The sequence below is a fragment of the Petromyzon marinus genome, chromosome 16 (genome assembly GCF_048934315.1).
Source record: "Petromyzon marinus isolate PM22_M1 ecotype Great Lakes invasive population chromosome 16, UKy_Petmar_22M1.pri1.0, whole genome shotgun sequence".
NCBI classification, from domain to species: Eukaryota; Metazoa; Chordata; class Hyperoartia; order Petromyzontiformes; family Petromyzontidae; genus Petromyzon; species Petromyzon marinus.
Window position 1 is genome coordinate 7,273,351 of NC_133682.1, and position 16,019 is coordinate 7,289,369.

General features: G+C 48.2%; 1 protein-coding gene across 6 annotated transcripts in view; it reads left to right on the plus strand.

Moving 5' to 3' along the window:
• Positions 1–16,019, plus strand: part of NBEA (neurobeachin) — a 288,718-nt gene that overhangs the window by 105,873 nt on the left and 166,826 nt on the right. For all 6 annotated transcript variants that reach the window (XM_076067457.1, XM_076067460.1, XM_076067458.1 and 3 more), the window contains exon 34: positions 12,177–12,241. In XM_076067457.1, the coding sequence (XP_075923572.1) occupies positions 12,177–12,241 (65 nt within the window). The remainder of the gene's footprint in view (positions 1–12,176; positions 12,242–16,019) is intronic.

Genomic DNA, 16,019 nt, shown 5'->3' on the forward strand with positions numbered 1-16,019 from the left:
CTTTCGGGGGTGCTTCGTCCTCCGACTGCCACCGTGACCTTCGTTTCGACCAACGTCCCAGCGACGTTGACCACCAACGACCGCTCCCCGCACCTCTGCTTAGCACGGTTGGCTACGTACAGTGCGAAAGAAGTTCAACATGCATACTAGCCCACCTAACTTCTTTTCACAGTCAATCTGATGCCTCTCGAACTTGCATACATTCTCCAGTCCCGTGTGTTCAAAGCTCTGATACAAGTATTACGACGCTACCGCTACACCCCTTCAGATAAGCCCTGAATGTTCAGCGGCTGCTGCCGTTGGGATAACAAGCTGGCTCGCGAACCTCCTCGCTCGTGAATACAAGGCTTACTCACATCATCACACGGGTGTGTGTGTGGAGCGCATCGCGGTCTGACAGCGGCGTGCCAGCGCTGGAGAGGATCTCTCAGGGTTGGGAGAGGCCTCTGTAGCAAATCTTGCGCCAAACCCATTGCTATCTTGTCCTAATCCCAATCCCGCCTGGTAGATTGTGATATCTGCTAAGGCTACTTACATGAACTCAACACACCGATTTTACTCTCGTTAAACAAAAACAAAAAAACGCCAACGCATTTGGCAATAACGCCGTGGTGTTGAAGAGGAAGAAATATGATCGGTGATGTTTCGCGAAATGGCCTTTCTTCATAGCAGAGAGATAGGCTGGAGGGATTGAGTAAAGAATAGTTTAGAGACTCCCCTGTTAACTACCTTGCCTGGTATTCAGGAGTTTGTGGGTTCGATCCTGACCCTGACGTCTGTATATTTGGAGTTTGCATGATCTCCCTGTGGTCATGTGGATTTTTCTCCGGGTCCTCCGGTTTTTCCCTCCCCATTTAGAATCAACATCACCACGTGTTTAGAGTATTTGGCTGCTGTTCATGTCCACATGATACGCCTCTTTGTTGCGCTATCATTTGTGGCCATGTCACTTCTGATAAAGAGCTACATAGCTCACTGGGCCTTACCTGGTAAAATAAAATAGTTTATTTATAAATAGTTTATTGTTACACAGCAGGACCATGGGCGATGATGGGTGCAGTCTTGGGGAGGCCTTCATCCAGCGGTGGATTAAGCGTGACTGATGACGATGATTATATTCGTATTAGGGATGAGACGATTGTTGGTTCCTGCTTGGGATGATGATCCACAGAGCAGCAGGAAGGGGGGGGGGGGTGTGATGCACAGGGTGAAAGGAGACAACTTTTTTTTTCTGCTGAGGATGTCAAGAATGCATAACATGTTTGCATTGGATAGTCACTTAAAATACACAAACGTCTCCTCATTCCTTCAGCCTGTCTCTCTGTGTGGCTTTGGGCCTGGTACAATTGGCGCGTAGCTTGTAAGGGTTATATCATATGTAAGTCGAGGGGTAAAAATGTAAACACACATGTGTGCAATGTAGCAACCATATCGTGCAATGAAGACAACTTGGCACGTCGCTCGAAACACTGCGTTCAAAAGAAAAGGTGCATAGCAGGCGACATTTGGGGCAATGGCCCTTTTTGTAAAGCATTTTGTAAAATCAGTCGGTGCATGCACACAGTAGCACTAACTTGAGGCAGCCATGGGTGCTAGTCCTACGGGAAGACTCTTTCCTACCATGTGAACGTGGCATTTCTGCCACCGTGGCTGTAAACGGGAGATGAGCGCCGTCCCGCACAAAGTTGAGCGGGAAACCACTTTGACTGGACACGCACGTCATCATCATTGTCATCATCATCATCATCATCCGCCGTGATCACGCCACCGTTGGATGAAGGCCTCCCCAATCCATCGACCATTTCTCACGGTGCTGCGACCCCAACAAGAGTTCGTACACAGTGCGTGTATCGTGACCGACGAAAAGCAGTGTGTTCGCTCGCGTGTCCTGCACGCGTGTTTAAATCGTAAATGTAGCTGCTCTACCAACGCGCACCCTGTTGTCTGTGCACCTGTGCCGTGGTCGAAGGCACTGGCCGTTCTACGAACCGGCAGACGTCGTCTAACTGAGGAAGCCTCTCTCGTGCCCCGCGGTGTACGTACGTCGTTGGCCACACTCCGAAGTCTTTTGGCCTGGCGGTTATAAAACACCAGCGAATGCGCCCCCTCACAGCAGTTGACGTATCCATCATTGGCACTGAAGCAGTTAAGGAAATGCCATAAAAATGTGGGATTTTTCTCGCAGCGGGAATGCGTTCGTGAATCAAGGGTCCACGACGACAGTCGAATGAATCGCGGAACATTGCGTTTGGTTGAAGGCGTGAGGGGCCTCGCAAGAAAGAGGTCGGACGCAATTTGGCTCAAGTTTGGTCCCTCCTGTGGGTGGTGTCTCGGTGATAACTGCTTGGTCGAGACGACGATCGGTGCATCAGAATCCGTGGCTCGATGAGACGGGCTGGAAGGTTTGGGAAAAACTAAATCGAATGAAGGGGGAACATTTGTCAACATTCACCACAATTTCGATTAAACTCCACATTTCTTTGGCAGTGACCAGTCATTTAAAAGCACGGCCGATGCTGGCTTCCCACCAAGTGGCGCTCACCTGACAACACTCACTTTACTGGCCCGGGCAAGACGAATTGGGCTTAGTTTGACCATGACCGGGATTTTAACTTGCTGTCGAAGGGTTGAAGAGGTCCTTCCAATGCGGTCATCATTTTTCAACCCTGACAATCACCGCTTTAAAAAAAGACCCGACTTGCACGATCGCGCAGTTCAATCCCAGTCGCGGGCGCGGGAGGCACCGGGGTCTCTAAGTTTCAATCGACACTGCTATTTTGCGGCGGGCAGCCATTGCGGCGAGCGCACTCTCAGACCGCAAGCACCGGTAGCTACAGAGGACGTTTGACCTCGCGCGGGAAGCGAGCATCCGTCATCGTTATGCCAGGCCGCGGCCGCCCCCGATGGGGAGGCGCTCCCCGCGTCTCCGCCGTGGCCTCAGAATGCGCAACTTCACCGCTTCCTTTGTCTGCGGGACGGACGCGGGCGGTGGTGGGCGGGGGAGGGCACCTGGCGATGGCATTGATTGGCGCGAGAAGCCAGTGTCGGTGTTTTTAGTGGTGCCAGCTTGCGGCGGCGTGCGCGGCGTGTGGTCGCGACGACGCTACTGGTTTGCTTTCGATGTCGTGCGTTATGCGATCGTCGCACGGACGTCAAGTGGGAATGTGGAATTTGCACCTTTGGGGCAGGGCGGCCAGTGGAGTTGAATAACCGCGCCATGCTCGTTTGAGCAGAGGGAGTTTGACTTTAGCTTACGCAGATAGATGAACGCATTCATGTATTGATAATCCAACATGGAATATGCTATTAGTTTAATCTTTGTAGCTTATAATACATTTTTAAATGGCATACCTCATACTTTTAAGTTTTCCTTTTTTTTTGTACAATTGTGTCCTTTTGTTTCCACTTCCTGTACATTCATATCTCCAAGTTGAAACCACCGTCTTTTAAAACCCGGTAAGGCGTGCACCGCATCTTGCTGGAGATTTGGCATCGCTTGGTCTCGCTCCCAACACTAATCCAACCAATCGACCTACGAGAGCCTCTCTTTAGGTTGATTTATAGTCCCATTGCTTTTCCCTTGCCTTCCATCCTTCACTCCCATAATGGTCTTTGTTCCCATTTTCTTTACAATACTAATACAAATATATATACCATTTAAAGAATTACACTTCGGTTTTCCCTCTCTCGGGCGGACGCCCCCCCGCTTGCGCACTTTATTCTCTCCTTCGTTACCCCCCCCCCCCGTGTCACGTCCCGACCTTTTCTGATCGTCCATTTCTGGTCCTAAGCAGCGTCTGGCTGCTCGGCTGCCCCCCCCCCCGCGTCCCTCCCTCCCCCGCTCGTTTCACTTGGCCGGTCTAGGCGAGGCGGCGACGCGTTCCGTATTGATCGCGAAGTCTCCAGAACTCGAGCCGCAATTTATCACTGTCCCATCCTCGCAGATTGTGGAGCAATGATACTGGCACCCGTAGAGGCTCTGCCGGTCCCTGCAGATCAACCCACCGCCTCTCTTTCCCCCCACACCCCCCACCTTGCTCTGTTTCAAATTCAGCGGCAGTGGTAGTGGCCGTTCATGGTGCCGTGCACGATATCGATAATAATTTGTCCCGTGTTGTTTTTTTTTCCCCTTTTTTTATGTCCGTACTCTAAAAATTCCTTTGTTGCACAATAGAAGTTTGATTTGCGCCGAGTTTTGATAGGAATTCCATTATTTTATACCAGCAGCAGCCACGATCAATCCATCGCTGGACGAAGGCCTCCAAAAACCGTTACCATCTCTTTGCATTCCAGTGATGTGATAATCCGCCTTGAACCCACACACGAGCTTCATTCGTTGCTCCATCTCCCCTGGTGGACTTCCTTTCAGTTGCATCGCCGTGCTTGGCTGCCCGCTCATTCTTCTTGACCATTGGCCCCTCAATCCCTTCCCTGCGACGCGTCCTGCCCAAATAATGGAATTATTCCCTTAATATAGTTCTTGCAATTGAGAAATAATAACTCACGTGATTTATATGTTGGGGCTTAAACCGGTCATAAAAATTTCAGACATCATAAGTCGCACTTATAAGGGAGCCGGCAGATTGGAAAATTGCAGTGCGGCTGAAAACGGCGGATAAATGAGAGCGCCCGTTCGGCAGAGTGCCCCGGCATCCCTGGGTGTGAAAAAGATGCTGTCAGAATGGGGGGGGGCCTATAAATGCTTGCTTGGAATCCGAGCACTTGGCGCGTGCTGGGCTTTACTGAGCATAAACAGCATAAATAACGCGCGCAAGGGGCTGGCTAAAAGGGGCGCCAAACGCTTTCAAACAAAAAGGTGAGAGGCGAGATTTATCGCGCGTCAAGCCCCCGGATTATCAGGGCCTTGCTACAAAGCCCTCGCTACTAAGCTAGTTGCAGTCCACGGGATTAAAACAAGTATGCTAACAGGGCCCAACTTGCTGAAAAACAAGCAGTAAAAATGCCACTTTCACAAGCAACCATCGTCTCAGATCTCGCCCACAGTTCGCGTACGACGCAGTCTTAATGCTTCCCTTCCCATCTTCTGCCATAAACCGCCTCGCCCACCCCCCCCCCCAGCCTGTAGCTTAAGCAAAAGCCTGCATTTGAATCGGTGGCCATTGCTAAACGGAGACATAATAATAAGTTTTACTGTACGTTTAAGGCATTGCCAATTAGAAGAGAGCATTTTATATATGACAGTGTTATTGTGTGCTTAATTACGTGTATGTTATAAGAAGTGTCTTTAATCAACATAATAAGCACTTGTCTGTATATTTTTACGTTGTACAATCAATGTTCTTTATAACTGCTGGTCTTGCTTGTAAATTTCTACTGGCATACAAAACTAAAACCTTGAGACTCAGGACCCCACCGTACTGGGTATCTGTCTTTCAAACACCAAGACATTAAATAAAGTTGATCAGCGTTACACCTATTGTAGGTCTGTCTCCACTTCTGATATGTACACAAACAAGAGCAATCGCATTGACAACTCTTTCATTGTGAAGCGTTCCAGAGTTCTGTCCACTCCTTACTCCTGTTTAAGTCCAGACTACTTTTAAGGCCTTGCGTTTCTCTTCTGCCTGTGACCATCTGCCTCCCTCTGTAAGACAAACATACCCACTGTTTCTGTACAGCGCTTTGAGATGCTGTCACATTGAGACACTGCCGTCTAAATCCAAATTGGGGTGAAGCATTGGTGCAGTAGTTTGTGCACCGAGCTATGAACCCAGCGACCTGAAATTGATTCCCGACCACGGCTAACATCAGAAGCAAAGAATATCTGTACCGGTGCTGGGTCTCCATGCTTCACCGACCCGCATTGACCAGCGTGGTGAAGCATGGTCATACAATTCTCCATGACTGACACCGGGGCATGGGTAAGGCCTCCATCTAGCAGTGGATTGACAAAAGGCTGTGAATAGTGAGAAAAAAAAACCTCCACGCGGTATTGTATCATTGTGTGCGTGTGGCACGCGGTGATTAGGAGGGGCCCATCATGAGTGGCTGGACGAGCGTGGGATGAGCCCGACTCGGAAATCTGTTCAGGGAATGGGAGTCGCCTCCTCCTCGTCTTGCCGCTGGAGAGCGAGGCTGCTCGTTAACCCTAATGACACAGAATGAGCCGTAAATCACGGGGGAAGTTCACTCCGCGACGGGCGCGCTCCCCAACCTTGCCCGCAACTCCGCGTCGTAAACGTCACGTCTGTCCAGCCGACGTGGAGTTTGACCCCCTGTTCTCGTTTCTCATCCCTGCTCTCGACACTAAACCATTATTTCCCTCCCTCCCCACTCTCACTTCCAGCCCTCGGCCTCGAAATCTCTCTTCCGCCCCCCCCCCCCCCGTGAGTGCGGCGCAGGCCTGCAGTTGAGCCTGACACTCGCCTGCCAAGCGCGAAAGAACCAAGAATATGAATCCCCGCAGTCACGAAAGCTTTGAATCAAAAAATCTACTAGCGGTCAAAATTAAACAAAACAAGAACTAAGCGTCTGCGTTGCAGTGGTGTGTAAACGGGCATTAAAATTAATAATGCATCGCCGCCTTGTGACATTGGCACAGGCTCTCCGCTCTGCAGGGAGGGGGGGGGGGCAATGTCAGCCGATTAAATCTGTTTCTATTATAAGGCAGTGTTAACGATTAAAGTGTTGATTTCGTTCTTTTTATTTGGACTCGCGATCAAGGCATTCATCCAGAATGATAAATCTCACTTAAGGAAACATGCCAACGCCTAATCCTATTCTGTGTCGATGTTATTATACACTTCACAGTGACTTTGGTAAATCAAAAGTAAAGCTCGTAAATGCTGTTCTTTTGTTGACTGTGTGTGTCAGTAAATACATATGCAGTATAGTGATAGTGCAACCATAGGAGCAGTAGCAGAAGACAGTTATTTATAACTTGGGAGCGGTGGCGCAATGGATTACGAACCCAGCGACCCAAGTTCGATTCCTGGTCACGGCTGCTAACGTCAGTGGCAAGTGACATAACTGAACCTCTCCTGGGCCCCTTCCCTCTTCATCAGACACTGTACTAACTCTAGCGCGGTGAAGTATGGTCAAACAACTCTTTATTCAGCAGTGTACTGGCAAGAGGGCTGCAATCATTATGAGCCCATTGACAGCCGGAGCCTCCTTCTCAATGGAAGACCCGCGTTGAAACATTCACACCGATAAAGCACTCGGCAAAGATGAAGCGTGGTTTATTATTTTTACAGATGCATAAAACAAGCACACGATGCGTGGTGAAATATGTTGGGGAGGGGGGGTGGGGGGTGTCATCCAAAAGAATAACTAGATATTGGTGATGGCCAAACTTCAAAAGTTTCCTTGAAAATGTACTGCTACAATGAGCGAGGTGTCGTGTACAGTGCACGCCGCTCGGTCCCAGGCGCGCACACGTGCGTTATATTTAGAAGTTACGCCTTTGTCTGGGAGTTTAACAATCCTGTTCTTGTTTAAATCACGCCGTGCCTTCCGTGCCCATGAGCTCACTGCTCCGTCTTGCCTCGCCACCGCGTTTGTCTCCATTCGGTTTCGGCACAGTTATCATTATGCCGGCAAGCTCTCACCGGTCTTGTAGTTGTGGTCTCTTATTAACGCCATGAGGGGCCTGAAGGGTAGACTTAGCATGTTGTTACTCTGAGGTAACGTATATTTTTTGTTCGTACATGTTGAACTGAATCGCGACCCCCTGAATTGCAACAGGCCATTGAGTCGTCAGACGTGGATGAATAGTTCCCCCACGACCTTGACAGAGCCCATGGTTGCACTGACTTCCATGCGAGTCCTGGTCAGTGTAGGTTGGAAGGTGTCCGTGGGCCCAAATTTATGCTTCAGCGACACTATAGGTGACACCTACGATTACCCCGAACCTCCGATTAGCTCGGTTGGCTATGTATGGTGAAGAAGAAGTTCAACATACATACAGTGAGGGAAAAAAAGTATTTGATCCCCTGCTGATTTTGTACGTTTGCCCCACTGTCAAAGAAATGATCAGTCTATAATTTTAATGGTAGGTTTATTGGAACAGTGAGAGGCAGAATAACAACAACAAAATCCAGAAAAACGCATGTCAAAAATGTTATAAATTGATTTGCATTTTAATGAGGGAAATAAGTATTTGACCCCTCTGCAAAACATGTCTTAGTACTTGGTGGCAAAACCCTTCTTATCAATCACAGAGGTCAGACGTTTCTTCTAGTTGGCCACCAGGTTTGCACACATCTCAGGAGGGATTTTGTCCCATTCCTCTTTGCAGATCTACTCCAAGTCATTAAGGTTTGGAGGCTGACGTTTGCCAACTTGAACCTTCAGCTCTCTCCACAGATTTTCTATCGAAGTAAGGTCTGGGAAGACTGGCTAGGCCACTCCAGGACCTTAATGTGCTTCTTCTTGAGCCACTCCTTTGTTGCCTTGGCCGTGTGTTTTGGGTCATTGTCATGCTGGAATACCCATCCATGACCCATTTTCAATGCCCTGGCTGAGGGAAAGAGGTTCTCACCCAAGATTTGATGGTGCATGGCCCCGTCCATCGTCCCTTTGATGCGGTGAAGTTGTCCTGTCCCCTTAGCAGAAAAACACCGCCAAAGCATGTTTCCACCTCCATGTTTGATGGTGGGGATGGTGTTCTTGGGGTCATAGGCAGCATTCCTCCTCCTCCAAACATGGCGAGTTGAGTTGATGCCAAAGAGCTCCATTTTGGTCTCATCTGACCACAACACTTTCACCCAGTTGTCCGCTGAATCATTCAGATGTTCATTGGCAAACTTCAGATGGGCATGTATATGTGCTTTCTTGAGCAGGGGGACCTTGCAGGCATTGCAGGATTTCAGACCTTCACGGCGTAGTGTGTTACAAATTGTTTTCTTGGTGATTATGGTCCCAGCTGCCTTGAGATCATTGACAGGCTCTTCCTGTGTAGTTCTGGGCTGATTCCTCACCGTTCTCATGATCATTGCAACTCCACGAGGTGAGATCTTGCATGGAGCCCCAGGTCGAGGGAGATTGACAGTTCTTTTGTGTTTCTTCCATTTGTGAATAATCGCACCAACTGTTGTCACCTTCTCACCAAGCTGCTTGGCAATGGTCTTGTAGCCCATTCCAGCCTTGTGTAGGTCTACAATCTTGTCCCTGACATCCTTGGAGAGCTCTTTGGTCTTGGCCATGGTGGAGGGTTTAGAATCTGATTGATTGATTGCTTCTGTGGACAGGTGTCTTTTATACAGGTAACAAGCTGAGATTAGGAGCACTCCCTTTAAGAGTGTGCTCCTAATCTCAGCTCGTTTCCTATATAAAAGACACCTGGGAGCCAGAAATCTTTCTGATTGAGAGGGGGTCAAATACTTATTTCCCTCATTAAAATGCAAATCAATTTACAACATTTTTGACATGCGTTTTTCTGGATTTTCTTGTTATTATTCTGTCTCTCACTGTTCAAATAAACCTACCATTAAAATTATAGACTGATCATTTCTTTGTCAGTGGGCAAACGTACAAAATCAGCAGGGGATCAAATACTTTTTTTCCCTCGCTGTACATACATGCATACGATGAGTCAGGGATCTGACTTGTGGAGGACAACCTCTATATTTTCCTGAGATCCACATCTCCAAAGGGACATGGGATTGGGCCCAACACATAGTCCTGGCTTTAAGGCCGGAATAACTTGTATCCAGGCCCCGAGCTGTGGGGTTTGACACTGAAGCATAAACCATCAGCAAGTGAATTTCGGTCATCCTCACAGCGGCTTTTGGCTAGCTATTGAACAAATATGCTCACCGCATCGCGCGCTTTCAGCTGCGCTTCTGTCGCCGTCTGGAACGCTCTTCCTTCCAATATTAGGAAGCCACTTGAGCTGTGTACTTATAAATCTCGATTGAAAAGTCACTTCTCTAGAACTGCTTTTTGTGTGTTTCGTTGGTTGTCATCCCCCTGCACTTCCAATTAGTGCAGTTGGCTAAGTACGGTGCAAAAGAAGTTCTACATTCAGAAGGTGACTTGACGGAGATGAAAGCTGCTGATGGGAAGCAACTGTCGCTTGCTTTTTTGTTCCGCAGTAAAAGTGGGGATCGATGGACCTGAAAGAGCACTTTCTCATGAAGCAGGAGTGTCGCCACGCTGCGTTATGTCCCATGACCAGAGAAAAGTGCGGTTTAAAAAAATTAACGTGTCTCACATTTACCACTTTGCGTTATTACCCGTCACGATGTGAGCCATGTCGATGGGTCGAGGTCTGGACTAGGAGCGTCCATTTTGATCCGAACAATATCGCCGTTGCAATCGATAGGCGCTCACTGGCTCGTGAGGATATGCCACCCGCTTATTGAAAGCACCCCTTCCTGTCTGCCAGAATTTTCAAACAAACTCTGCTCACCTGGTGCAATTGTATCTGTCATAGTGAAGACAAAGATTTCCCCGTGTAGCTTACATCGGTTGTTGTGGCATGTGCTGTTTTGAAGCATCTTAAGCCCGATGCTGTGCACGGAGGGGGGTGATGTGGCCTGCATCACGTGATGGCTGGCTACCTTCATCACCTGAGTGCTAATGTTTACACACCACACCAGATACCAGGTTTAAGCCTGAGTCGATCTAGAGTAGGCCCAAGACCAGTTCAGATAATCGCAACTGATGCTAACCATGCCGAGGTGGCCAGCTTCACAGCTCGGTGCGCTAGCTACTATGCCACTGCTCTCCAATTCACACACACACACACCTACACTGTTTTTATTGCCATTGTGCTCTGGCAATCCGTTCAGTTTTTAATTAGCGGCGGGTGAAATATTGCGGGTGGAATACCTGGTGGCCTGGCAGTTTTGGGGTCAGAAGTCGTGACCTCCAGGTCCGCGGCTCAATGCCTGAGCATCGCAGATAACGCGCTGCGGGGAAATCCCATGACCCTACCGCAGAGAGAAGCCCGTCGTGCTTGAGGCTTGCGGCTCGTCGAACAAGGGTGAGCCTCGGTGTGTGCCAAGGGGTGCGGGGGGGGGGGGGGGCACGGTCAATCCTGCCCACGGTTTTTCCTCATGGTTCTCAGTCTCACCCGCTTGAGGGCGCACTCAAGGTTAGCTGGATTCCACTGCTGCTGAGCGCGCAGGTGTCAGATTAGAGAGGAACAATAACAACTCGGTCACGCGAGCGAATGCTTGCATGCAACAGACATGTCAACCCGCTGCTGAATGAGCGGCTCCCCACACGCCATGCGGATCATAGGACTGATTTGGCACTACCTCAGTAGGCTTGTGTGCTATCAAAAAGGACCATTGCCCACAACATTGCCTTTTGTATATATGTGTGATTTATTTTAAGGCCGCTGTGTTATCGACCATGTGAGTGTTTTTCATTCACGTGAGTTTGTAAAGGCGGGGAGCATAGACGCCGTAGCGTGGAAGTACAGTCCAACAATGCATTTGCTACAGAGTCCTCGGCTGCTCAACGTGTAGTGCATTTATTTAAATAAAGTAAACTTGCCATTGGTTAAAAATACATCTGTGTTTTTAAGAATATATGTTATTCCTGCCGGTATTTTGGTTAAGAATACATTTTATGTTAGACTGAAAAGGTCAATCAATGGAAACGGCATCATTGACCGGGCCCTGCAGAGCTGTGCTGCCACTCGGGTCGACACGCAGATCAACAATTATAATTGAATCTTATGCACCCATTACACGCATTGAATCATACAAGTGAGAATCGATCACTTGCGATATATGCAAGCTCCTTGAAATGACATGCTCATGTACACATTAAAGGTAAAACGGAGTGAGCAAAACTGCACAAATGATACGGAACAAAGAAAAAAACAATACAAATGAGAGGGTGTAAAAAAATAAATGAGACCAGAAAAATTATTAATTTCTTCGATCAAATCACGATGGCAAGTTGTCGAACCTCTCCTCCTCAGCTCTCGGTTCTGCGTCTCGTCACTCCCGCCGATGCGCCGTGGCGCGGCACGGCCGGCGTTCAGTCCACGTCGGCTTTTTTCAAAGTGCATTAAGCCACCTGATTGCATTGATCCGGCGCGCAATTAACGTCCGGCGTGCCCTGATTTGCCGAAGGTCGTTAAGCGCATCTCGCCGGGTTTCCTGCTGCCGCGCTCGCCCCCCCCCCCCCCCCCCCCCCACCTCCCCCACCCCTCCGTAACACGCTCGTCTGCCCGTGTCTCCGTGTTCTCGTAGGAATGGCAGAACTCCATCCAGAAGCACGCGGGGCTGGCCTTCATCGAGCTGGTCAATGAGGGCCGGTGAGTGGTCATCGCGGTGGCGCCCGGGGAACGCTGCTTTTACAATCGAGTTTATGCTTCTGCCGTTTGACGAGCGCTCGCTCGCTGGCTCGCTGGCTCGCTGGCGATCGCGTGTCCTGCAGCACTCGCAGCTCGGCTGTGGTCTCGCTGATTCGGCCACTCGCTGTCGAAGGCGTTCTTCGTGCGAAGCTTTCACCACGCAACTACGGCTGCGGGGCATCTTCTGGGGCGGAAGTGAAGATGCCCGCAGTCGGAGTGCGTCGTGAAAACTGGAGAGGAGAAATACTCGGATGTGTGGACTCACCCGGGAGATCACACTTGCTCATTCTGTTGTGCCCGATCGATTGGACGAATTTGTCTCCGCTGAAGAAACAGCTGGATTTGGACAGCCTTCTCCTTCCCTTAGCCTGATCCGCAGTTGTCATCTGTGCACCACAATGGATGGATTATGAATGGCATGCATTCCCCGCTCTCTCACTTTGCCGCGTTTCCATGTGGTGTTTGCTCTATTTGTTTCTTTGTGACTTGTGGATGGCAGTGAGGTGCTGGTCGCTAAGCTATTCTCTCCATAAAATAATTTGCTCGCCCTCAAGGTTAGGTCACCTCCGCTCAAAGAAAAAAAAAAGTCCATTCAAAGGGGATTTTTTGGTGATGGTTGCCTTCATGAAAGGAGTATTTTTTGCAGCTTTTTCAAATATTGATCATCCCCATCCTACACTTGTTCTCGAGTTATAAGCAGAATGGCAAACGTCTTTATCAATTGGAAGGGCTTTTAGAATGATGAGCAGGTCATTGTTCAACAAGTTATTTGAATATTAATTGTGGCGTTATGCACGTGTTTTTGAATTGCATTGTCATGTAGATTACACGTAAAAATGAATCTTTCATATGCTGTCATGCCTCGTTGGGTGGAGCGTTAGCATAGTGGGCCTGCAACACATAGCTTTTAAACCAGCCACCTGAGTGACGTTTCCCAGCTATGGCTAACATCAGTGGTGAGTGATTTCTGAACTAATCCTGGGGCACCCAAGAACCCATCTACCTACCTATCAGTTCTTACGTCCAGTTTCCATGAGCCACGGGCCTCATATTTTCACTTACATCGATGAGTTAAATAATCGCACCTCCGATTAGCATGGTTGGCCACTTACGGTGTGAAAGAATTTCAAGGTACAATGCAGATTTTTTTTTAAAGCTTAACTTAATTTTGCTATCATCAGGCAATTTTGTGCCAAGCCCTAATCCATTCTGCCGAGCATGGCTATTGTTGGGACTCCTCGAGTAGTCCTGCTGGCGTCTTCCAGAGCCAATCTAATGTGTGGCGCTCTGGATTGAAGACTTCATCAGTCTATCATCTTTTAATTGTATATGCTGTTACCCACACTTCTCTGCAACAGCACATAATGAGTTGGTCCATCTATGGGGCCTTTTTGCCAGTCTCAAAATAATGAAAAATAAGTATAGGTTTTGCCCCCTTTCTGGCAACAAAACAGGTGTTAAGATGTTCAAACACCAAAATGGATGCTTTTGGCAAGGGATCAAGTCTGCATTAACCGCACATACTTGTGGCAAAACATGCAAATAAACGCGCTCTGATAATATAATATCAGCGTTGTCCTTGCGACTGATTGGCCTACACTAGAGACAGCCTTCTTTATAGCCTTGTCTCACCAGTGTCAGACCAGAGAACGCCAAAAGGCGAACTGTACAAAGACAATGCAAAAAACTCTTATAGCTGTCTGTCCAGTGATTTTTTTTTCTTCCATGATAGCTTAAATGGATGGCTCCAACCTATACCATATGACAGCATCACATCAAAGTTGTCAGAGGTTGACTTTGCTGATGAGACCCAGAAGGTTGGAACCAGTCCAGAGTTTGCCTACTTAAACACATCCTGCTTCTACACACCGGTCCAGAAGGCACATTGGCCAAGGGACTAGCTTTCTCTAAAGCGTGAAGACAGACTTTGCTTATTTTGTTTTTTGCGTTGTGACTAGACCTCGGTAGGATAATTTTTATGAAGTCCAAACGCTTCGTGAACAAGGTGCATTGCTCACTTGTACTCTAACAGTTATTGTCTTTTTTGCAATTTAAACTTACTGTGATCATATTTGCACAGTTTCCTATGAGACATCTTAGACCTACAAAGTTATGCCCAGCTCACCATGTGGCTGTACTTTTAAAGAAAACAAAAAATCCACCGTAATGTGGCCGATGACCTAATCTCTACACAAACCAGTTTCGGTTAGAATCCCAAGTGTGCAACCTTAATTGTTACTCAAGAAGGAGATTATCTTCACAAAACCCCCAACCCACCCCTTCGCCAGTTGAGAAATTTGACGAGAGAGAAAAAAAACATACCGTACAAATATTTTCGTAACGTGTTGCTTTCATTTTGATTTATTTCCCCCTCTCTTTTTTTAAATGCCCAGGAGAGTCCCGTAGAGAAACCTCACTCAAATACGCACCGGCTCTCGGCTCAGAAAATCACTGCTGATTTCCACACTGACCTTCCTGTGCCAGCCTGGACCAAGGCAGCAGGCAAAAAAAAGAGTGCCGGCAGTGAGAGGAGGTGGCAGCGCGCAGATGAGAGATGGGGGGGATGGAGGCGAGAGGATGAGGTTATGGAAGGCAGAGTTTGTCCGGGTGGAAGGGGGGCGGGATGGGCGGTATGGGGTTAAGGGCCGGAGGGGCAGGAAAAGGGGGCACTTACAGGTCGATTCTTGCATGCATGGGCTGAGGCCAATCAATATTACTTACGGAAAACCGATCCCGGATGGGTAGTGTTGCGTACGGCGCATTAAAATATTTCCCCACCCAAAGTCGTTAGGGATCAGCCTTGATTGGCCTCATGCTTTGAACCCCGCTCACCAACGGCCGTCGTTTCCGATAGTGCCGCGCCATTATTGCTCGCCGCGTCTTTTATTTTGTCACCGGCATTGATTCCCGCGGAGAACTTTAAACACCTAAACACCTAAATCCCGTTTAAGAGCTTGCCGTAGTTATGCCATTTAGTCGTCATTAAACCCAAGGGTAGTAGCTAAATGCATTTCCCCGTTTGAATCTGTGTTTCATTTTTTTTCTCCTTTGTTGCTGTTGGTATTTTTTTTGTTTGTTTTGTTAACGCCTTCATGTACGATGCAGGACTTGATGCAGCGTTGCTCTCAGGAACAAGTTTGAGCAGCGAAATTAAAGCTCATGGAAGCATTTGGGCTCGGGTGGATGTTTTGCTGCTAAATGTGAAGTACGGCCCTCGTTTATACGCCTTCTCATTTGTCACAAATCTTCATAGGTTCTGTATTTAGGGAACACCTAGAGCCTCAGGCAGGATATGACAGGCAGGCAATATTTCAGAGTCCTTCTGAAGTATGTAAACCATTCCAATTTGAATCTGCAAGAGGGTTTTCTTTTCTTTTTCGGATGATGAATCCACATGAATCAAATGATTGTTCTAAAGGTGTAGACAAACCAAAAGCGCTAGGGGCTGTATGCAAAAGCATCTTGCCCTTAGAGCTACCCTTTGACTTCTGTACTGCTAATTAAATACTTCCGAAGCCAAACGCATATTGGGAAGCGTTACATAATCTACGCATGCACGTTATTTTTTTCCCTAATCTGTTTGTGGTATCATTATTATTTTGTATGTTTGTGAAGATTATATGATCAGAATGGCCTTGTCCTGGTACAACCCCAGCTCGACCCACAAACATTTTGTCACCCACAACGAGCAGCTCTTTCCATCTTCCTGACAAAGTGGTGGTCACCTTTAATACCTTGT